This window comes from Mauremys reevesii, linkage group 13 (genome assembly GCF_016161935.1).
Source record: "Mauremys reevesii isolate NIE-2019 linkage group 13, ASM1616193v1, whole genome shotgun sequence".
Classification (NCBI taxonomy): Eukaryota; Metazoa; Chordata; order Testudines; family Geoemydidae; genus Mauremys; species Mauremys reevesii.
The window spans coordinates 46425907-46450068 of NC_052635.1; the positions used below are offsets into that span (position 1 = coordinate 46425907).

The 24162-nt window shown below is 53.8% G+C and overlaps 1 protein-coding gene across 4 annotated transcripts in view; it reads right to left on the bottom strand.

The window, feature by feature from the left end:
* Positions 1-451: 451 nt before the first annotated feature.
* SNPH (syntaphilin) overlaps positions 452-24162 on the bottom strand; it is a 33467-nt gene continuing 9756 nt past the window's right edge. For 2 of the 4 annotated variants that reach the window (XM_039498946.1, XM_039498947.1), the window contains exons 3-6: positions 11492-11582; positions 9576-9782; positions 6465-6614; positions 452-4769 (exon numbers count right to left, since the gene is read on the bottom strand). In XM_039498946.1, the coding sequence (XP_039354880.1) occupies positions 3533-4769; positions 6465-6614; positions 9576-9782; positions 11492-11535 (1638 nt within the window). In that variant the 5' untranslated portion in view covers positions 11536-11582 and the 3' untranslated portion in view covers positions 452-3532. The remainder of the gene's footprint in view (positions 4770-6464; positions 6615-9575; positions 9783-11491; positions 11583-24162) is intronic. The other 2 variants (XM_039498948.1, XM_039498949.1) reach the window with 2 other exon arrangements.

Consider the following 24162-nt stretch of genomic DNA (forward strand, 5'->3'; position numbering starts at 1 on the left):
CCCAGGCCTGAGAGCCCGTTAGCGCCCCGGGGAGCAGAATGGACATTCTGGGTGGTGACATCATGTCCGGGCGGCAGGGGCTAGGCTCTTTCATCGCTCAGAGGCAGGGACACTGACAGGGGAACATCGGCGGAACGTGCGCTCCAGCCCAGCTCGCTCCAGAGCGGAAGCCTATGGCCGGCTACATGGAAACAGCCACATGGAAACAGAGACCCAATGACATTTATTACATCCACCAACAGACAAAGGTTACAGGCCCCTGGGAACAAAAGTGGTTACAGCTTTTAAGTTCTGTATTTAAAAAATATATAGATTTCTCTTTCAAATATAATCCTACACTGATTTCTCAGCAGAGCGTTGGATAGTCTAACAGATGTGTACACACATTCACAAATACATTGCACAAGAGCCTTATATCCTAGCTCCAATGACAGTTGCCATTTTGCCTGGGTTTTGTCCATTTCTCCCCCAAATACTTTATATTACATTATCAAACCCAAGGCTTCTTCAACCCCAGCTCCCCACTACATTTTGAAGATCAGTGACCCACTTTTATCCTGCAACAAGCTCTTGTCTCAAAGGGATATTGATTTGTGGCAGTCCTGGCGTGCTGGATACAGGTTGTGAAAGTACGAGCATGTGGCAACATCAACACATGCAGTGACACCCCCCTGCCCTCTGCAACAGTAGGTAGGGGGCGGGGGGCACATGACCAAGGTAGCCAGCCACCTGTGGTAAAGTCTAACTAAAGCTGTTTGACAGTCTGACCCAGAGGGCAAAAGCCACAGGGAGGTGAACCAATGTGCCCAGCCCCAGACGATTGGACCCCGCCAGACAACTCGCTTTAAACTGAATAAAACGATTACAAGAAATACTCCTGCACCCCACGTGTGTGGAGGAGATGGCAGCGGGGCAGGGGGTGGGGGAACGTAAGAGCAGAAACATTGTTAGTTCAAGTAATCGTAAAGGTAGACACAACCTTTGCAGCCAGATTCAGAAACGCACGTGTGCGTGTGCACACAAAAATGCACTCACGCCATTCTGAAGCCCTGGCCCTTCGGGTCAGTCACTTCCCAGAGAAGACAGGGGCAAGGCCACCCAAGCTCACGGCGTTGATTTTATGTGCTCTCAGGGCCGAACACTGCAGATAACCCCAAGCCGATTACCCGTCAGAGCACTGGCGCGTGCGCCAGCCGGCTTGTGCTGCACATCTAGAGGAAATGGTTTGGATGAGGCCTCGTTCTCTCTAGGCATTTGTCCCCAGCTGATCGATCTCTGCAGTGAGACTTTTTGGCTTTTAAAGGCATTTCCGGAGGCCACCTTCACTTGCAGACGTTTTCTGCCAGCCTGAGTTTTAGACAAGCTGCCTCCAGAGACCAGGGCTACGCTCTCCCTGTGCTCCGCAGGGCCCTCTGCCTTCTCTGCTCTGTCCCCCCACCGCTCCATGCCAGTTCCAGGCATCTCCAGCTTTCCGAATCAGCACCGAAAGCTCTGCAGCGATGGGCAGCCAGACGCCCCCCACCGCTAGCGTAACCAAAACACTCTCCCCCTGCACTCCTATCAGACACTCCAGTACTGCTCCGGCCTGAGGAAACCCCAGCTGTTCTCCCGGCCCCAGGACGAAGAGCTGGGATGGAAGCAGAGCAGCAGCAAAGGACTCCGGGGCCTTGGTTCGTCCTTGTAACCCTTTCAGGACTCTGCCAGCAGTGCAGACGTCAGCCTGTCATTGAAACCTGCAGCAGAGAAACCTCTACAAGGGAGCTTCCGTTTGCAAAAAGTGAACATAGTGCAAAGCACGGAATGAAAGGAGGTCTCCCCATGGGCAACCTGGGTGCATCTGTAATACAGCAGGTGGCTCTGGAGATTCACATGAGGTATATCGGGCTTCTCCTGCTTGGCCACCAGGCCCTCACTGTCACATCTTCCAGGAGGCAAAAAGCTTTAGAACTGGGTCAGCAAAGCAGGACTTGAACCAACAGCTCCAAAGCCCCAGGAGGTGACAAGGATAAGGGAGTGACATTCCTGTGGTTTCCAAAGTGAATGTATAGAAGCATTTGTTCACTCTGTCCTCTGACCCCATCCTCTGGGGGGAGGGATTGTGAGTCACTGACTCTCCTACGGGCAAAGGGAGCAGACCTGGGCAACCCTCGTTGCTCCACCCCTGCTCCTAGAAGCCACGTTCTGCACCGGTTCTCACACTGATTGAGGCTAGACTCCTCTCTGCAAACCGGGAATTCAGGCCTCTCCCTGTTTATTCTGCAAAGCGTGTTGGGAATAAGGACATCTATTCTAGAGAGGCACCTCCCCCAGTCTAGCCCTTGTCCCCATCTCTCCTGCCCATGCCTTCGTGATTTCCCCTTTGTTCTCTACACGTTAAAATGAGTCTCTGCAAGCAATGTCACTTGAGAGCTACAGCCATTAGCCAATGTCCTCGGAGCCCTGGGCAGGGTTTCAGAGAATCACAGAATCTCAGGGTTGGAAGGGACCTCAGGAGGTATCTAGTCCAACCCCCTGCTCAAAGCAGGGCCAATCCCCAACTCCCCCCGATCCCTAAATGGCCCCCTCAGGGATTGAACTCACAGCCCTGGGTTTAGCAGGCTAATGCTCAAACCACTGAGCTAGCCTCCCCCTGTTTGACCCGCAGGACTCCCCTCGCACTGACGGCAGGCGTGGCGGTTTCCTCTTGGGACTCAGGAACAACTGTAGGAACAAGTCCAATGCAATTAAAGGCCAGTTGGGCAGTCAGCCTTTCAAATGACCCTGCCATGGCCAGAGGGAACAACAGAAGTGGACTAGTCAGGGGAGGCACGGTGGGGTGGAGGGGATCCATCAGTCCAGGGAAGGGCTTGCAATGCTCTGTCTCCCTAGATGAAGTGACCCTGGGTCCGTCTACACAGCAAAAAGAGTCCCATGGCAGCAAGTCTCAGAGTACAAGGTTAACTGACTCAGGCTTCTGCAGCAGGTTCAAAAAAGCCAGTGTAGATGTTGGGGGCTCCGATACCGGGTGAGGAGAGGGCCTCAGAGCCTGAGCGAGAACGTCGACACTGCAATTTGTAGCCCTGCAGCGTGAGCCTGAGTCCGCTGACCCGGGCTCTGAGACTTGCTGCCGCAGGGAGCTGCGCTGTGTAGACACATCCTGCACGTACACATCTGTGCTACACAGACTTCACTTGCGGACAGTGCAAAATCCATCAGCTACATCACCTGCTGGGCGAGTGTCCTTCAGCCTGGAGGCTGGGGTGCCTCCCCCAACTCTGCTCTTCCAGGACTGGCCGTTTTTATTCCTCAAACATCTCAGAAGCCAAAGCAAACCCAGAAGCTCATTTTCCTCAGGCCCCTGGCAAGCCCCCTGGAATTGCATATTCTAGCTGCAGCAGATCAGAGGATGTCAAGTTGCCCATGTACTTCAAATAAATAAAACAAACGTTTTGTGTGTCTGGAATTTACAATCAGTGGTCAGATAAATTCTGATCGTTTCACAACGTCGGACCTTGAAGCATGTGCAATGTGTTTGGTTGCTGGAAGAGGAGAGTTATGGCTGGGAGCTGCCGCCGCTACTTCCCATGTTGCTAACAGAGCGACAGTTGATCTTCCGTAAGGAGTGCAGAGCGACCGTGCAGCACCCGCGGAGCAGCGAGCTGATATTGTATATGGGCTGGCCCTGCCTCCGCTGAGTACGGCACAGCCAGGCTACCGTGGGCACCACTGGCACCACCACGGCCAAGAGATCCACAATGAAATGGCGGCTCCAGTAGCTTTTCGGTACTGTGGCTTCTTGGCTCAGCTCGGCAGCGTCTTCCTCCAGGGTGCAAACGACGCTCACCGACTGGCTAGTGCTAGAGGGCTGGTGCACGGCAGGGTTGTTGGTCACCAGGCCTGGGCAGCCCTCTTGCCCCTCTGGAGTCTCTGGCCCATCTCCTGCAGTCACCACCACCACAGAGTTGGGTTCAGTCGCCATCCAGTCCGTGGTCCCGGAGAAGTTCTGGGCCTGAGTCTCAGAGCTGGGCACGATGTCTTCCATTTCGGACACCCACACGGAAGTGGGGCTGCCCAGGCTGCAAGCCTGGGTCTTCATGACCTTTTCCAGGATAGTGTCCAGGTCCGGCTGGTAATGCACGAAGTCCGTCTGGATGGCCTGCTCCTGCATGCAGCTCGCCTGCACTCCAGCCTCCACGCTGCCTTGCGTACCCATCAGTTTCTCATAGGTGGAGCTGGTGGGAAGTCTGGAGCCCAGCGTGAAGGAGCTCTGTAGAGACCCCTCCTCAGTGCAGAACTCTACCCCTGATGAGAGCAGGCTGCTCTGCTCCAGCAAGTCCGTCCGGCTTAGCGAGTCATCTGCAGCCACAAAGCCGCTGTCCGCCACCTCCTCAGCTGACAGGGTCTGTGAGTCCCCAGCGTTCCTGTCCCCTGCTGCCTGGTCACTCAGCTTGGTGTAGGTGGAGCTGCGGGTGAGTGACCGGGCTGGAGAGCCCCCCGCCGACTCCCCAGCCCCTTCCTCCTTCACAGCCCCATCCTGAGCTATCTCCATGCTGTGCAGCAGAGTCTCCAGCTTCTTATTCTGGATGTTGATGTCCACAAAATATTTCTGAAGGCCTTTGTCCTTCTCCATCAAGTTGTTCTTCACGGTGTCAATCACTTGCTTCAGCTGTTTGATCTCTTTCCGGGCCTCCTTGAGGGCCAGCTGGGCCTCCACACGGTGGCACTCTTCCTCGATCCAGTCCTCCTGCATCCTCGAGAGCTGGGTCTTCAGATCCTCAATCTCAGTATCCCTGCACCAGACAGACAGACAATCACCACCACTTCCACCCGAGGGGGCCGGTGTGACACGACCGGAGGTTGGAACTTTGCATAGCTGTTGACAGTCCACGCTAAAAGTAGTTTGGACGGTGCATTTCTGGGGTCACTCTCTGAGGGCAATTTATTGTCCAACCCCCCCTAATCACCATCTTTCTCCTCTCACCTATGCTAGGACCTTCTATACAAGGAGAAGGGCAGACAGGACTTAGATGGGTAAAAATGGTCGTAAACCGAAGCACAAAGTTGTTCTGTGATTAGATTGTCCAATCCCAGGTTCCCTTGGATAACAGCAGCACTGGGGAGGTGTGTGTGTGTGTTCAGTGGGGAAGGGGGTCAGAAAGCACATAGGGGCCTTGGGGATACTTCCTGAGGGAAGCAGAGAGGGGGGACAGCCAAATAGAAACCCTGTGACCATCTCTTACAGTGGTCCCTTCAGATGAGAATCTTCTTAGCTCTGCAGATTTAAACTAGAGTAAATGCTGGATTCTCTGTAACTTGAAGTCATTAAACCAGGATTTGAGGCCTTCAGTACCTCAGCCAGAGGTTAGGGGTCTGTGACCGGAGTGGGTGGGGGAGGTTCTGTGGCCTGCAACCTGCAGGAGGTCAGACTAGAGCAGGGGTCGGCAACCTTTCAGCAGTGCTGTGCCGAGTCTTCAGTTATTCACTCTAATGTAAGGTTTCGCGTGCCAGTCATACATTTTAACGTTTTTAGAAGGTCTCTTTCTATCAGTCTATAATATCTAACTAAACTATTGTTGTATGTAAAGTAAATAGGTTTTTAAAATGTTTAAGAAGCTTCATTTAAAATTAAATTAAAATGCAGAGCCCCCCGGTGGTGTCCAGGACCCGGGCAGTGTGAGTGCCACTGAAAATCAGCTCGCGTGCCGCCTTCGGCACCCGTGCCATAGGTTGCCTACCCCTGGGCTGGATGATCACAATGGTCCCTTCTGACCTTAGAGTCCATGAGCCTAGTTCACAATTCCATCCTTTTTCCTACATCACCAAGTTATTAGGTATTGGGTCAGAGGGGAATTTGTATTAATATACAACGCTCAATAAATATACAGTATACAGGTAGAAATGTAAGAACACCACAGTGTACTAATATCTGCTGCTCAAGAAAATCAGATCAGAGAGCAACTTGATGGAGAACGGGAGAGTCACAAACCTGCCAGGCGAAAATCACGGTCTCTGCAATCTCCAAATTTCCTTCCCAAATTTGGCAACAAACTTAAAACTGATAAAAAGAAACCCTTTGTTTTACACAACTCCTGACTAACCTGTGGAACTCACCGCCACAGGATGTTACTGACTGCTTAGTCAGATTAGCCCAAGGATTAGCCATTCATGTGGATAATGAGATCATCCCCAGCTACACATTATCATCCTATATAAGGGATACAAACTCTCAGCTTTAGGGCACAAACCAACCAGGAATTGCCTGCAGCTGGGAAGGCTGTTTCCCCTCTGGTCATAGTTACCCACTACATGGATTCTGGTGCCCCGCTCTGAAGCAGTGGGTACTGGCCACTCTCAGAGACAGGACACCAGATTACATGGCCTGGCCTGATTTGGAGGTTCCTACGCATTGTTACAACCTTCCCATTCCCTCATCCCCACTGGTACTGGGAGCCTCCTGTTACCTGCTCACCTGCCTCAGCACTTACCTGTCCTGCAGTCTCTCCTGGGTGTCCTTCAGCCGGGCCTTCAGGTGTCTAATGCAGACCTCCTTCTGCTGGAGTGGGGTCAGGTACTGCTCAGGGGTGGGGGGCTTTATCCCATGGTTATCGCTGCACAGACTGTACTTGATGGGCCGCCTGGGAAAACATGGACAGTCAACAACCCCACCAAGCACAACAATCCTGACCACGTCAGCGCTGCTCCCCACAGAGCCGCTCCGCCCCAGACCTCGGCTCAGCTCCTTTCCTTGAGTCCAGCACAGCCAGGCGCTGGGGCACAGGCCGGTAGGAGCCAGGAGGCTCAAAGGGAAGAGGGGTTTCACCAAGTGGGGATTTTTAACCTTTTCCTCCCCACTTCTCAGATCTGAAGCACAAACCTCCTGGATTACAGACCGTCCTGGACTCCAGTGAGAGATCCCAGCGTGCGCTCGGCTGAGCACACTGAGGGCATTCCCAGACTGGTACGGGAGAACGGAGCCTGTCTGTGTGACTAACAGAAGGCCTCCCTCACCCCTCAACACCCTGCAGTGTAAGAGCCCCAATATTCCTAAAGTGGGACACGTGGTAGGAATATTAAGAACTACTGAATATCACATATTTTCATGCAGAAATTAAAGCAGGCCGTGTCCTCTAACCAGACCCCCTTAGGACACCCCCCGGCTAGGTAGACAGTATTTGTGCTGCAGCCCTGAGCTACAGTTGTTATTACTAGAGTGTCATGGGCATACAAAGCATTGTACGGACACAGTGAAGATAGGCCCTTGCCCTCAGGCAGCCGACAGTCCCACGGCTATCAGCAGAATGGGTGCTGGGGCATCTCCCTGGAGAGGGACTGCACTTTAGCCCTGGAAAATACAGCCACCCGAAGCAAAAGGAAGTGTTCATTAAAAATGACACTTACAGAAACATCGCCGGCCTGGTTACTGACACATTGGGACGCTAACACTAAAGCTGGACTAGAAGAAGGGTAGATCCTTCGCAGAGCTCCGCTGGAGACAGGGGAACCCTGCAGACAGCAAACACTCTGAGCTCTCTGTGCAAGCTCCCATGGCAATGCAAGATTCCTAGTGATTTTCTAAAGCGAGCCCAAGGTGAGACCTCTCCCCTGGAATACGTCACCAGGAGCACGTTTCCAAGAGCTCCGGATTACAACTTGCTTGAGGCAGTCGCTCCTCGTGGCCACGAAGGGTCTGGGGCTGGAACAGCAGGGAGGAGAGTTGTGGGTAGGGTCACCAGACAGCAAGTGTGAAAAATCAGGAATGGGGGTTGGGGGGTAATAGGAACCTATATAAGAAAAAGCCCCAAATATCGGGACTGTCCCTATAAAATCAGGACATCTGGTCACCCTAGTGTGGGTCATTGCCAGAGCTATGTGAGGAAGCCCAGTGCAGTGTCTAGCTGCAGACTCTGGCTGGTATCATTAGTCCATCACTGTCCCAAACAGGGAATTCATTTAGAAATTCAAAGCAGAATATCTGTCCTGGCAAGGCACCCTTGGACTGTGTGCGCCTCTGGAGAACCCAGGAGATTTGGGGGCCCATCTGGAATGGGCTTCAATACAGCCCCAACCCTAAACACACAACACACTGCAGACAACGAGCCATATTCTCCACTAGGGTTAATCAGCACAGCTGCCCTGAAGTCAATGGAAGTGCACTCATTAACTGGGGAGCAGAGCATGGCAACGGGGGGACAGGAAAAGCAGAAATATCTTCTCAGCTGCTAAACCCCATGTCATTTATCCCCTGGCCACGACACCGACGTTTACTCAGCCCTCACACGACGCCGACGTTTACTCAGCCCTCACACGACGCCGACGTTTACTCAGCCCTCACACTTTCTGTTGTACTGGCTGAGTCAGGCACGACAAGACACACATGATACATTAAGGCCCAGATCTGACGTGCAGCACAAGAAGGGCCAAGAGGCATGCGACAAACCAAGCCAGCTGTGCATTGTGTCTGCAAAGTGCTATTGCCACAGCACTGGAGATCTGTTCTGCCAGCTGCAATACACACAGACCACACGCAAGCAAAGAATTGGTGCCAGACAGAGAGCAGAGGGGCTCACAGTAGCTGTAATGCAGAGATAGGGGGGTTTCTGAGCTGCTAAGTCCTTCTCAGCAAACTCGGAGGGGGCCATACATTTACTTATAGCGAGAAGTTGGTCAGTTTCTCCATGATGAGCTTGGGCCATTCATTGAGGAACCAGGTCTGGGAGTGGAGAAGAGGGATAGAAACGATCCATTATAGCCCTGGGACCAACTTAGCTGTCTGCAGCAAGTACCACTGCATTTCACAGCATCCCCGGGCCCAGCAATTCTACTCCCAAGGGGGAAAGAAATGCAACGGCAGCTGTGTTTAATATTTGGGGCCATTTCATGTGCTCCATGCTCAACTGTCCTTTATCCCAGGGGAGAGTCAAAATTCTCCTCTTCCAAACAGTCCACCAGTCTCCTGCTTTCCAGTCCAACATCCGCCAGGCATCACAACGGGACAATAACCACCACCTCTTGTTTCCATGGTGCTGTTCATCCCGAAGGATCTCACAGTACGTCACCAGGGCGTGTGGGAGGGAAGCAGACAAGTGGCGCACAGTGCTCTGGGCAAAAGCGTGTGTGATGGCGGGAAAGGCGACAAAGGGAAAAGGGTGCTTGGAAATCCAGGTGATGGGCGGGAAAGAAAATGGAGCAGAGACGGGGAAATGTTTGGACAAGGACACCAGGGCGAAACTTTCCTCTGACACGACCTACCGGCAGATCAGCCGTTCCACCCCCTCACAGTGCCCCGTCCGCCTGACTGCACGTGCACAAATCCCGCCAGCCCCAGCCCTGCGGGGACGGGAACCGACGGGACGAAGGGATTTGAGGGGTTTCAAGCCGGTGCCTCAGCCCCTGACGCTGCTCTTTGCCAGCAGAGCCAGTGACCGGGCCAGGGCTTTCAGACTCTGCCTTAGAGCCGTCCACAAACAAGACCCCCTCGGGGAAATCTCACTGAGCCACTGACAGGCCCATGCCCCGTTCCACGCGGCGGGACGGACGGTCAGCGGAGCAGGTGGGCGAGGCGAGGCGGCCTCCCCGGGGCGCTCTGGACGGGTTACCTTGGGGTGGGGCTGCTGTCGCTGCCCTTGCAGGAGCCCGAGTTGCTGCTGCTGCTCAGCGACGAGGTGCCGTACGTGTCTCGCATGCTGACGGGGGGAGAGGGGCGCCTGGAGGCAGGGAGAAGAGGCTGGTTCTCAGTCGGAGTGGCAGGGGGTGCTGCAGACTTAAAGAACGAGGCCAAGCCACTCCTTCCACAAAACCCCCGGCTTCCAAACACCACGGGCACAGGCACACGCAAGACAAAAGGACAAAACAAACAGCGGGGATCAAGATGGCACAGAGCAAGGCTGTCTTGCAACGGTTACTGCGACAATAGCAGGGGGGCCGAGGGGAGCTGCACACCCGGCGCTGCCCTCATCCCCTGGGCCGGCCAGGGAGGCTGCGCCCCTCTCCCATGTCTACTGCCCATCGCAACAAAGAGCTTCTACCGCTCTCCAGCAGCCCTACAGAGGGCACCGCAGACCGGGGCGGCGCCAGGCACCAGTGCTCCAAGCGCATGCCGGGGGCGGCAAGCCACGGGGGGTGGCCTGCTGGTCCCTTTGGCGGTGTGCCTGCGGGAGGTCCGCTGGTCCCGCGGCTTCGGTGGCATTTTGGCAGTGGGTACACCAAAGGCGCAGGACCGGCGGACCTCCCGCAGGCGCGCCACCGAATCCACGTTACCAGCAGACTTCCTGCAGGCGCGCCACCAAAACCCGCCTGACTGCCGTGCTTGGGGCAGCAAAATACATAGAGCGGCCCCTACCGGGGCTGGGCTAACGGGCACCAATCCACCCCGTCTTACGGCAAGGGTCTTGAGCCCAATGACAGCAATGGTGTGAATTTTGCCTCAGGTGCCATTTTGGTTTGGAGCCACTCGGAACTCTCCTCCCCCCTCTTCTGTTCTGTTCTCTCCTCCCCCACCCCCCCTTCACACCACGAGCCCAACACTCTCCTGAGCCCGCTGGAATCCCATTGTGTTTTATTTATAGCAAAGTCAACCCTGCTACTCCCAAAACATCTGTCTGATGGGCCACCTCTGGGCTTCTCTCATGGCCACTCTGCAGGTACCGCTAGCAAGGCACTGACACAATCAATAGTGAAATAACCCCTGTCCGGGGATGTTGTGAATCTGAAGGGAGGTTCCAAAGAGGATGGAACTTGGCTGTTCTCAGTGGTACCAGATGACAGAACAAGGAGCAATGGGCTCAAGTTGCAGTGGGGGAGGTCTAGGTTGGATATTAGGAAACTAGGAAGGTGGTGAAGCACTGGAATGGGTTCCCTAGGGATGTGGTGGAATCTCCATCGTTAGAGGTTTTTAAGGCCCGGCTTGACAAAGCCCTGGCTGGGATGATTTAGTTGGGGATTGGTCCTGCTTTGAGCAGGGGGTTGGACTAGATACCTCCTGAGGTATCTTCCAACCCTAATCTTCTGTGAGTCTAATGAACAAACTCTGGTGTGAACATGCATGTCTCTCCTAGCCTCTGACTGTACCCAGAGTACGGCAGCCTAGGGAAGGTCTCTTCAAGGGGCAAACCCCTCAAAGCCCCATAGCTTCCACACCAGTGACTGAGGATAAGGATACTCCATCAACACCTGCCTCTGGCCCAACAGAACTGAAGAGATAATCCCGACTTCATGCACTGCAGTGGCGAGACAAATGCAAGTGTGCATAAGAGTCGTTAAGACATGCCACAAGGTACTTCGGCAGCTGCCAAAACTGGAGTCTGGTCTGTGCACAATGATGCCGGTCCAGGTCCAGGAAAGGACCTTGCTAGCTGCCCTTCTTAAATGAAAGCGCTCAGATCTCCTCCTGCACTCTTGCTGCACTAATGCATTTGGGAGGAGAGGAAAAATGGCCTCTAGTTTGTATCTTTTATCGGCAAAGGCCCTGCAGGGATTCCAGTGTCATCTACAATAATAGGTTGGACGTATTCACCTTCGAGAGCCAGTGGAGGACCGTCTGCTTCCCGGCAGGGACATAGCAATAGCACTGCAGGTCCCGGCAGTGAGGATAACCGGCACACCAGCTAAATAAAGAGAAAGACAGGAGGAAAGAGAGTGAGAGCTGGAAGTGTGGATGACGTCACTTGAGAGGCACCTTGACTGGGGGACTGGAGGATACTTAGTAAGTGTCTGGGGCAAGGTCCAGCTTTTTCATCGTGTGTCCCCCGTACCTACCGCTTTGGGGCCCGCTCCCTGATTGGAGCCTGTAGGGCGCTACGGTACCACAAACAGACTAGAATGGAAGCACTGTCGGGTGCTTAGCCTCTCCAGTCCCGAGGGGAAGCCATTCTGCCCATTGCAGCGGAGCTCGGCTGACTTACACCACATGAAGATTTGGTCCAGCATGTGGGGTTTTTTTTAAACAAACCATTGCTGTGCTCTGTATTATCCGTCCTCCTTCAGTTTTATCACCAGCCACCTAATGCTGTGCTCTGCTCTGTGCCGTCCTGGCAGGGAACTCAAACCACTTCACCAACATTAACCCTGCGCACATTTCACTCCTGTTTTACAGGTGAGAAACCGAGGCCCAGAGAAGTGAAGCAACTTGCCTAAGGCTGACGAGTGAGTCAGTCACACAATTGGGAGTAGAAGGCAGGTCCCTAACTCCCAGCTCCGGGCCTTAGCCAGACCTCTCTCTTCTGCCCGCCCCAGAGGCCTGCTCACGTGCATTCCTTATGTTCTCTTCCTATTTACTCCTCAGCTAAATCCAAATCATCCGTAGCGCAAAGAAACCAGACGTGGAACTGGAGGGTTCCAGGCAATCCAGCACCAGCAGAGAATCTCGTGAAAAACCCCAAATCGGGTTTTCACTGCAAGTAACGGGGCTGATCTAGAGCCCCTGGAAGTCCACTGGAATCTTCCCTCTGGCTCCGCTCCGGGGTGGGAACAGGAAGCTGCACGGGGAGGGAAATCTGGGAAATACGAGGTCGGCACCTACATTCTCCTGGGATGCTATTTTCTAGATCGGTGGTCTCCAAACTTTTTACGTCCAAGATCACTTTTTGAATCTAAGGGCCCCCCGGGATCTACCCTGAGGCCTCGCCCCAGCCCCAAAGTCCCGCCCCCGCTCACTCCATCCCTCCCTCTCTCTGTCGCTCGCTCTCCCCCACCCTCACTGCTGGGGTTCGGGAGGGGGTGCAGGCTCTGGGCTGGGGCTGAGGGGTTTGCAGTGTGGGAGGGGGCTCCGGGCTGAGCCGGGGGCAAGAGGTTGGGGTGCAGGAGTGGATGAGGGGTGCAGGAGGGATCAGGGCTGGGGCAGGGGGTGGGGTGCAGGAGAGGGTATGTGGTGCTGGCTCTGGGAGGGGGGTCAGGGCTGGGGCCGGGAGTTAGAGTGCAGGAGGGGGGACATGTGCTGGCTCTGGGAGGGGGCGCAGTGCTGGGGCTTGGGGTGCAGGAAGGAGTTCGGGGTGCTGGCTCCGGGAGGGGGCTCAGGGATGGGGGTTGGGGTGCAGCCTTCTGCCAAGCAGCACTCACCTCCGGCGGCTCTCGGTCAGCGGTGGGCACAGCGAGGCTCAGGCCGGCTCCCAGCCTATCCCGGCCCCACACCGCTCCCCAAAGGGGCCAACGCGCCCCTTCGGCCCCTGGGGAGTGCAGGGGGCACATGGCCCTTAGCGCTGCCCCTCTCTGCAAGCACCACCCCTGCAGCTCTCCGGCCAATGGGAGCTGCGGGAGCGGTGCTTGCAGGCAGGAGCAGCGCGCAGACGGAGACTCCTGCCCTGGTGCCCTGGGGCCATGGGGCCGCGCTGGCCACTTGCGGGAGCAGCGTGGGGTGGGGAAGGCAGGGAGTCTGCCTTAGCGGCAGCCACGCTGCCCTGCCGGAGATCGCGATCGACTGGGAGATCCTCTAGAATCGACCAGTCGATCGCAATTAACCGGTTGGTGACCCCTGCTCTAGATCATAGTAGGCACTGCTGTAATGCTGTAATGCTGTGGCGGATTCTCCATCCCTGGAAATGTTCAACTCAAGACGGGATGTTTTTCCTCTATTTCAAACAGGAATTAATTCAGGGAAGTTCTACGGCCGGTGTTCTACAGGAGGTCAGAGTAGCTCAGTGGCTCTCAACCTTTCCAGACAACTGTACCCCTCTCAGGAGTCTGATTTGTCTTGTGCACCCCCAAGTCTCACCTCACTTAACAACTACTCGCGCACGCAGCCAGACACAACAATACAAGTGTTACAGCCACTAGTACCGAACAATGGCTGACTCTCACTTTCACCATAGAATTAGCAAAGAAATCAATTGGAATATACATCCTGTACTTACATTTCAGTGTGCAGTCTAGAGAGCCGTATAAACAAGCCATTGTCTGTATGAAACCTTCACTCATATTGACTTGGCTAGTGCTTTTCCCGTTGCCTGTTGTAGAACTAGGCAAATCTCTAGCTGAGGTGCTGTAGCCCTGGAAGGCCCCTGCGTACCCCCAGAGGGACGTGCACCCTGGCTGAGAACCACTGGACTAGATGATCACAGCCATCTCTTTTGGCCTTGTATCTCTGAATACAGCGTCTCTTTTCCATGCCCCCGTGTGTTCTCACACTATCCAACACACCATAAACCTATGGGAAATATGGCTGCTCTGTGCCCCCGTCAATGCACTTCCTGGGGTGGAAGGTGCGTCCCCTCCTTTTGGCCCCACCCAGGCCTCCTCTGCCCCCCACACGAAGGGCAGCAGATGCGAGCAGCAGTTTTGCACTGCCGGCCTTGGTGCTTTAAGTAGGACTTGACCAGTTTCACCCCGCAGGGAAAACTCTGCCAGCGCCCCGTATCTGAGCGAGACGGGAACACTCAAGCCAGCCATCTCGTAATCAATGGGTGGCTGTGCTGGCTGGGCCATGACCCTTGGGGGGGGGAGGGAGAGGGGATGACCAGGGATGGAGCCAATGGCCGTTGAAGGGCTCACCGACATTTTCTCTAGCTCTTCTCCCGCCTTCTCTCTCCTCACTCAACCCCTTTTTTCTGTGCATATCAAATATGGCAAATTCCACCTTGTGCCTCTGACTGCGGCACCATTCCTCCCTGCCCCCCGCAGCATCCAGCATCTGCACAAAGGCTCCCAAACCAACAGCGCTGAAATGGTTAAAGAATCAAAAACCCCCAGCCACGGCTAGACCCAAATGAATGCCCTGACCCCCTGAGCTAGCTCCTCAGTGACGTGGGCCGGGTTAGGTCCTGTGTCCTCGGCTAGGTCTGCACAGCATCGAGCGCGCTATTGGGACGGTGCAGAACAACAACAAAAACCTTGCGAGATATTTGCCGTCTCACTCTGGTCCTCGGGCTCCACCTCGAGAACGGAAGCTCGGGGCGGCAACAGCCAGGTGTGAAGGCAGGAAGCAGACGGACCACGCGGGATCAGAGCTTCGCACTCAGCTGGGTAGGAACCAGCGGCTGCCTCCCTGAGCCAGGCGGCTGCAGGGGCTTTGCAAACGCACCCCCAACCTCACTGCTGCCACTGAAGAGGCTCAGCGAGCACCAAGTGCACTGATTGCAGCTTGAGCGAAAAGCAGTCGCTCCAGCGCTGCCAGGGAGTGCAGGAGACTGCAGCCCCAGGCCCGTGGCAGAGGATTTCAGGCTGCAGGTGGGCCACATTTCACTGGCTCTGGCTGGGGCTGCAGGAGAGCAGGGGCATAACTGTGCAATAACCTGCTCCAAGTGCAGTGCCAGGGTACAGAGAGGGAGAATGGGAACGGCAGCCGCGCGGCGAGAAATCGCTGCTTTTGCCAACAGTTTTAAGACCAGCTGGTGCCTGCGGAGAGCTGCATGTGCTAGACAAATTGCTCCAGGCCAGCCGGTTCCTGGCTCAGTTCCAGGGTGAGCCCCACAACTCCCTAGGAGGGACGGTCTTGTGCCTGAGGCACTGAATGGGGACTCAAAAGAGCCAGCAGCATCTCCTGGCTCTGCCACAGATTCTCTGAATGCCCCATGGCAACTTGCTTGACCTCTCTCTGCCTCAGGTCCCCATATGTAAAATGTGGAGAATAATCTTTCCTTTCTGCTTGTCTGGCTGGCCATAAGCTCCTTGGAACAGGGACTGTCTGTTACCATGCGTCCGGACAGCGGCTAGCACAACACAGTTCACTGCAATATCAATAACTTAGCCACCTCTCTGCCATCTAATGGGGCAAATGTCTCCTTGCAGCTGGTAGTCGCAGGGTATTGTCTCCACCTCCTGCTCTTACCCTTCCGGTCACATGGTTTTCCACGTGGAGATGCTCTATGTAGTGGGTGACTGAAGGGTTTGTCTTAGGGGGAGATTTCCAAAGTCACTAGTGGTTTGCTCAGTCTGGACAATGGACACGAATCACTCCATTTCCCTTTCTGGTTCGGCGGCACTGGCTCACGGGCGTAACTGCGCGTGGAAACACACTAAAGTATCAATTTGCATGCACAATTATTGCCACTCTGGAAATCTGGGCCCTTGTTTACAGTAAGGAGATAGTCCTTCCACAACAGCGTCAGCAAACCCAAGATTAGCTAGTCGAATCTGAAAGGTAAGGAGGATACTGGCAGCAAAGAGCTCAGTTCCACGTACCCTGCCCCAGAGCACTTTGTCCAGAAGAGAGAGTGGAGCCTGCCCAGTACAAAGCTAATAAGAGTATGAAGGGCAGGCAATTCTTCACTGGAAGCACAAGACTTATTCTGTGGAGAATCGGTGGAAGCATGGAAGCTTTGATGGACTCCAGGGTTTTGCACTGTTACCTTTGTGGATGAATTATTACCCCCGGGGGGTGCTCCATTAGTAGAAGTCCATACACCTCCATGGAAGAATCTCTACCCTGCGCCCTCTTCATCCCAGGCACTCAACTCCACTCGGCGCTCGTACGCCCTGGAAATGCCTTGCATTTCTGATGGCAGCTTTAATGAAAACTGTCTTATTGTTGCTGTGGTGATGTGCCCAAGCATTGCGGGCAACACTCTCTATTGCGACTGTTTGTCTATTAGTCATTAGGAAAAGTACACAGAGAGGAAATGGAAAGTGCTCAAAGATAAACGACTGAATGCCCACGTGTGCTGTACGCTCTCCAGCAATAAAATACACCAGCTGCCACTGGGGATGGCCAAGAAAATGCAGAAGAGTAATCAAAGGCAGGAGAGAGAGAGGTGCTTCTGGGAGATGGAAAAGCAGCTGGGGCAGGAGAGGATGGGCAGGATTTCAGCACAAAGCGGGAAGGCCAAAGCAGAGACGTGAGGCAGCAGTACATAAGAAGGGGAGGTGAAAAAGCCACTTCATCTAAGTAAGAAGTCACTGCGTCAGGCAACAGTGAGGACAGGGGTATTTACATCACCTAGAAAAGAGAGGGGGACATTGCTAACAAGTGAATGATACAGTGATGCAGAGTGCAGGGTAAGGCAGGGACCAGTAACAGAGCTGTCTTTGCCAGGAGGAAAGACAAAACACTTAAGCAAACCAGGATCATGTCAATTATCCAAAAAACATGAGAGACAAACAAATGAGCAGGCAGGAAGAGCTCCACCAAAGCAGCACTGGATGGGCTCCATGGGGTCGCAGCTGAGAAAGAGACCAAGGGAACGGGGAGGAACATTTCAGAGATTACATCTGTAACAGAAAAGCTCATGTCAACAGTTTGAATGAAATCCTGGCTCCATGAAAATCAATCAGAGTTTTGCAATTGACTTAGATGGAAACAGGATTGCAACCTTTGTATCCAGACAATAGAAATGAATGCATGAAAAACGAAGTGCGTGTAGCAAGCTGGTTTCCGTCTAAGGGTACGTCTACACCACAGCTGCTGCATCTGTTCCACTGTAAAACCACAGTGTAGACCAGAGGTGAAAGTAAGCCGGTACGCCCTGGGTACGGCTTACCAGCAAGAGCCGGTGCGCCGTACCAGGGCCAATCGGCTTCCCCTGGCGGCAATTTAAAGGGCCCGGGGCTCCCACTGCCGCTACCCTCTGGGGCCCTTTAAATCGCCACCCAAGCCCCGCTGCTGGAGCCCTGGGGTAGCGGCAGCGGGGCTCTGGCAGTGATTTAAAGGCCCAGGGGCTCCCAGCTGCTGTTACTGCAGCGGAGCCCTGGACCCTTTAAAGCGCCGCCAGAGGCCGGGGCTCCAGGGTGGCGGTGACAGCGGGGAGCCCCCTATGATGGTGATTTAAAGTGATTTAAAGCCTCTGCGGCTGGTAGCTCCGGGGGTAACTTAAAGTGCCCAGGGTTCCAGCTGCCGCTACCACAGCCCCAGCCCCAGCCCTGGGCCCAGGCCCTTTAAATCCTGATTTAAAGCGCCTGGGGATTTAGAGGCCCAGCCTCTTCCGGTAGAGGCCCAGCCTCTTCTGGTTGAGTCCCCGCCCCTCCTAAGAACTCCACAGTACCGGTAAGTCCTTTAAGTTACTTTCACCCCTGGTGTAGACGCTTCCTATATCGACAAAAGGGGTTCTTCCATCAGTGTAGTTAACCCACCTTTCTGAGAGGTGGTAGCTAGGTCAACCGAAGAATTCTTCCACTGACCTTCTTGTGTCTACACCGGGGGTTAGGTCAACCTAACCATCGCACTCAGAGCGTGAAATTTTTCCACAGCCCTGCATGGCATAACAAGGCCAATCTACTATTTAAGCGTAGACCAGGCCAAACGTGCACCCCTGAACTGACACTGAATCTCTTGGCTATCCTCTTAATCAGCGGGCGAGGTTATGGCTCATTTATTGCAACAAAGGGAGAGATCAGCATTGCTGGTCAGGACAGAGCAATACAAACCAACAGCCGTCAGGTCCACCTGCTGACGTAATTACTCAATGGCATTTCTAGTCCTTCTGGGTGCAGAGTACAGGCGTCACTCATGCATTCGTGCAGCACTGTCTTGATGAACCTGCGGCGAGGATGCCACAGCACCAAACGAGGTGTGAACTTCATCCATTCGTCTTGAGGAGACTGTTACATTTAAACTCATTAAAGATCACACTTTCCCATCAGCTCGAGTGGCTCTTGCTTGCAAGTTGGATTCTGTGATGTCCTGAATAAGATCAAAAGCAGGTGAAATAGTTTCCTCCTCCCAATCAGCATTGGCAGCAATTTGGGGAATGAGGACCAGGAGGGATGCCTTGCAGTACTCACAGCTTGGGCTACACCTATAATCGGCATAGCTATCTTGGTCAGGGATGTGAACAAAAACCAAACCAAAACACGCCCCTGCCCAACACAGCAGTGCCAACAAACCCGCAGTGTAGACACAGCAATGCCAAGAAAAGAGTCCCACACCAGCAGAAAAGACGGTTACTCACCTTTGGTAACTGTTGTTCTTCGAGATGTGTTGCTCATGTCCATTCCAATAGGTCCAGTCCTCCTCCAACACTTCCCAGATCGGAGAGTTCACCAACACTGGACTCGACAGACCCCCCCTTCGAGGCTGGAGTCGACGGTGCCGGGAATGACGGACCAGCCCTCTGGTGTCCCAACGTGGGACCCACCATGCAGGAGTCCTGTCCGCTCTTCTTGGCAGGGGAGCGGCCCTGCTCCACCTTCTTCTTCTTATGTGGCGCCGGGGATTGTGATCGGTGCCACACCGATGAGCCGGCCTTCCGCACAGGGGAACGGTGCTGATGCTCCTTATGTGAGTCCTTACTCAGTGCCAAGGCTGGTGCACTGTGCACCGAGGCTGCCGGCGCCAACTCTTGAGCCGGAGAGCGGACTCCACCCAGAGGAGTGTGAGGTGATAGTCTCTCTCCTGCTTAGTTCTGGGCTTGAAGCCTCTGCAGACGGTGCACTTTCCTTGCCAATGACCCTCTCCCAGGCACTTCAGACAAGCGGTGTGTGGATCCCTTCTGGGCACACCTATCGCACGGCTTGAACCCCTGGGGCCGCTGCATGCCCCGGTGATGGGGAAAAATATTGGGGGGGGGAATCCCCCAACTTAAACGTACGAACGAACTAACAAACTAAGATGAAGGATAACAACTATGTACAGGGAAAACCACTAGGAAGCACTTGCCAAAGCAAGAGACCAGTTGCTCCAATGACTGTCTCTGGCGGTAGGAAGGAGCTGAGCAGGCGGCGGGTCGGCAGGGGCCTATATACACTGCGGGTACCGCTAGGGTAAAAACTTCCGACGATCGTGCACGCAGCGCGCACACACCTATTGGAATGGACATGAGCAATCACTCGACGAAGAACAACTCTTTCTGTGCATGTACGGCTGCATCTACACCACGGGGCTATGCCGGCCTAGCTTTGCAGCGCAGACAAAGCCTAACAGAAGGAACACGGCAGACTTGAGAGAATTCCATCAGTTCGTAAGTGAACCGATCCTCATCTCCTCATGTCATTCGTCATCAGCCTGTTCAGTCAGAAGGGAAGGAGTGATAATAGCAGAGTTTGAAAAGCTTTTAACGTGCATTAGAACACCTAAACTGTGAGCACAACTTCCGACACAGGGCCTGCGAGCGCAGCACACAGTTGCATGCCAAATGGATCTGAAAATGCAGATTTTGAAAACCTGGCCCTCCCCTGTTCACAAGCCACTTACTATCACTATTACTAGTGTCCAGAAGCACGTTTTCCAAAGTGGAGTGACTCTGCTGCACCTGAATACCCCGACACCCCCAGAGGATGCATCTAGCACAAGAATCACAAAGTGGGGCTATCTGGGGTTTGGTATCAGATGGAATAAGGCCCCATGAAATGTTGTAACGAGTCCTAAAACAGAGCTGGAAATAATTTTTTTCTTTCTTCATTGCTCTGGGCGTTATCCTACAAGTCACCATTTGCCCTAAAACAAGCTGTCTGGGGAGGGGATTGACCCTTCGACTCTGCTACAGGGCCCGATTAACCCTTTTCTACCCTACAACTGGGATTTCATAAATTTCACCTTTCATGTTCAAACTGCCAAGCCCCAGCTCCCCCACTTCCTGTTTATCGCATTTACTGGAGAAAGGACACCCTGCCTTCAGCCATGGCCCCTGGACTTAGGCAGCTTAGCTGTCATTGAAATCCAATGCCCTGCCAGCCCCCCAGTCCTCCTCCTCCTCAAGGCAGCAGCTACCAGCACCCCACAAAAATCTATGTTGGCCTCTAGGTTGCTGTAACCCAGCTGAAAGGGTTATCACGGCAACTGGGATGGGGTTTAAAGGATCGGAGAGCATCTGACGCTGCTGCAGATAGACAACACACAGCATCCCCTGCACTACTATCGGGCTGATGTGTTCCAACACCAGGTGGAAAAGTCAGTGGGTTCATATCCCCCAACCTCCAAAATATTCTTAAGCCATGAGCCCCCGGTGCTATTCAGAAAGCCAGTGGGATAGTCCACCCAAGTCCATGGATACTTGGCTGCAGGGGCTCTCTCTGCTATCTGTGCAGTCATATGGGGTCCCACACTACACACGGTTCTGAACTGCCAGCCAGAGTCTCACTCCAAGTCCCTGCCCTTGGTCCTGCTTGGCAGAGACGCCAGGGAGTGCAGAAGAATGCAAAATTCCCCAACTGCAGTCACCTGACCCACCTGTGGAAACTTGCACGGCCAGTCCCAAGAGCAGGGAGCAACAGCGCTTCAGACAGGTTGGTGTGGGAGTGTATGAACATGGAGATGGGCAGGGATGTCACGACCTGAGGGGATTACAGTCAGCCAGGGGCAGCCAGCTCCTGTAGAGATGATGGTTATGTAGAGGGTATTGGACGGCCCTCCCCCAAGTTATTTTGCATAGGCCCCCTACTAAACTGTCGGACCACCACCGTTGTGTTTATGAACAGGTTAGACAAACATCTGTCAGGAATGGTCTAGTTATTATGTAGTCCTGCCTTGAGTGCAGGGGACTGGACTAGATGACCTCTCAAGGTCCCTTCCAGTCCTACACTTCTATGATGCTATAAAGTACTATTTGGAATTTGCACTGGTACAATCAGGCTCCATTTCCAGCAGCCAAACGGCAGAAAAACGTCAAAACTGAGAGAAGCTGTCGGTTCTAAGTGTAACATACGAGCTAAGCGTGTCACATCCTCTTCTAGTGACTGGTCCACGTAAACAACAAACTACTATTACTGCCACCTAACGGAGTTGCTCCTTTTGCTCAAGTGCTAGGGCCTGTGTGCTGGTGCCGAAGCCTCAGGTTCAAACCACGCAGACAATTGGTGGTGGTGACTGTTACATGCAGCAGTGTTCTGTACACAGGACAAATGCATGAACACAGCAGAGCCTCTGCAGTACAAACTCTCCACCGGCATCTCCTTTGTTTCCCATGAATTACTTGTTCAAACTACCAGAGAAACAATTCAATTTGCCTGTCTCTCCCACAGCCCACTGCCTATGGAATTAGGAGGACAGTCTTGGTTTGGGTTGAACGTGACTATTTGTGGGGAAGGATTAAGAATGAAGATGTATGAAGTACACGTGGAGGGAGCAGCACTGTACCCCAGTGAGCGTGCCCTGGACTCAGTGCGGCAGTACACAAGACCAAAACCACACGGGTAGAATGGTTCGATCATTGTGTGGCTGCAACTCATTTGCCACATAACAACCCACTGCAGGTTAGTCACCAAGAGAGTGTCCAACGGCTCCTTATCCTTTCACTTGTGACAGAAGTTGCTGTTGTTTAATGCAGCAGATCATTTTGGAAACTCATGAACATCTCACCACGAATAAACTGAAATGGACCTGAAAAGAGAGAGCTTCTCAGTTATATTAAACAGTGACCGTCCTTTGCTCACGAGGCTTGGAACTGGCTTAGTAATCTCTGGCGTAGGGTCCACACACAGCCAATGCCGCGAGTGATGCCGTTACTCAGGAGCATGGTGGCCACCAGCAGGAGTCTAAAATGCCTAGTACAGTTTAAGTCCTTCCTTAACCTGGGCACATCAGTCACGGTCTACACCCGCGGAAAGCGCTTCATTCCGCAGTAATGCTCGGAAGTCACCACACTACAGACGTACAGAGTAGATCAGGGGGTCTCAAACGTCATTGCACTGGGGGCACGACCCCCTTCTGACAACAAAAATTACTACGTGACCCCAGGACGGGGGAGCCCACCAAGCCCAGCTGCCCCAGGTGGGGCGGCTGAAGCCAAAGCCTGAGCCCCACTGCTCAGGGGCGGGGGGGAAGGGCAAAGCCCAAGGGCTTAAGCCCTAGGCGGGAGGCATGTAGCCCTGGGCCCTGCCACCCAGGACTGAAGCTCTCGGGCTTCGGCCCTGGATGGTGGGGCTTGGTCGTCAGTCCCAGGCCCCAGCAAGTCTAACACCAGCCCTGGCAACCCCATTAAAATGGGGCTGCAATCCAGTTAGGGGTCCCAGGCCACCGTCTGAGAACCGCTGGAATTCAGCATAGCCAGAATGTGCCCAGTCTCGTGTGCAGGGAGGCCTGCGAGATGAGACATCGACACCAGGCGAGGACCTGGGTTTTCTGAAGAAGCATTTAGACTATGTTTGTAATCCCAGCTTGCTGGCAGGTATTGGCAACCTCCTGAGACTCCCTACGCAGTCCAGGGTGATCGCATTCCAGATGGCAGTGGGAGGGCCTGCCAGTTGCCAACTCAGAGAGAGACTTTCACAATTTCTATGGAATTCATATGAGCAGACTCCTCCCCATCCTTAGATCATTCTGCCCCACAGACTCCCAAGCAAGCTGGACGTAAGTTAGGCAGCAAGTCCCCCGGATTGTGTGGGACTCTGGTACGGCAGATTGGAATCCTAGCCCAGCTTCTTGCCGTTTAAAAATGGAGATTTGATTGAATTAAACAGGAACAGTCAGAGCACTGGCCGAGGTTTATTTTGATTCAATTCTTCACCTGGTTACTGCGGTCACTGTCAGACGGCAAGAACTGAGCAGCTGGCTCAGTCATTCCAAGCTCTCTGGTCTGGTGCACGATAGCCGTGTGTACCAAAGCCCCACGATTCAGCCCCCCGTACCAAGGTAAGACTTCTAGCGGGGAATCAAACCGCAAACTTCCATACTTTGACGTAGGCTTCCAAAATCCAGCAGAGCAGATTCTCCAGTACGTCATGGAACAGCAAAATAGCACATTGTCTCTGGGAGGGCTAGGGACACTGTCATTCCCGTCTCAAAAGAGATCCTCTCTGAGCCTTGTACTGGGTTCTAAATTAGCTATAACTTCACAAAAAGAGTTGCTATCATTGTGGACGGCTCGGAGGAGACCTCTGTGCTCCGTGTGAGGCAGGGGTCACGAAAGACAACCAAGCATTAGAATGAAAAAGCGATGGGATGGAGAGCCCTATTACGCCATTTTATAAATCAGTGCTATGCCCTGACCTCGAACGCTCTGCTCTGGACACCGCATCTCAAAGAGGATCTAACAGAAATATAGAAGGTTCTGAAATGGGCAACGAGAATGACATGGAAGAACATGCGTATGAACAGAGATGGAAAAGATCCGGGCTGAAATTCTCTGCTGCGGTTCTAAGAGGTCCAGCACAGCAATGGCAGCACAGGGGGAGGGAAGGCTAACATGGCATTAAGACATCGTTGTATCCTTTTAACCCTGGGCTGCCGTGGGGCTGGACAGGCCCCTGGTGTAATGTAGACAGTCCTGGGGGCCTTCGGTGTGGCAGCCTCCCAGCGCTCTGCTATAGACTGCAGCCTTGCTCAGAAACTCTGCAGTGCTGCATACTGCAGCCCTGCCCGGGGCACACCTCCCACACCAGGGCTTG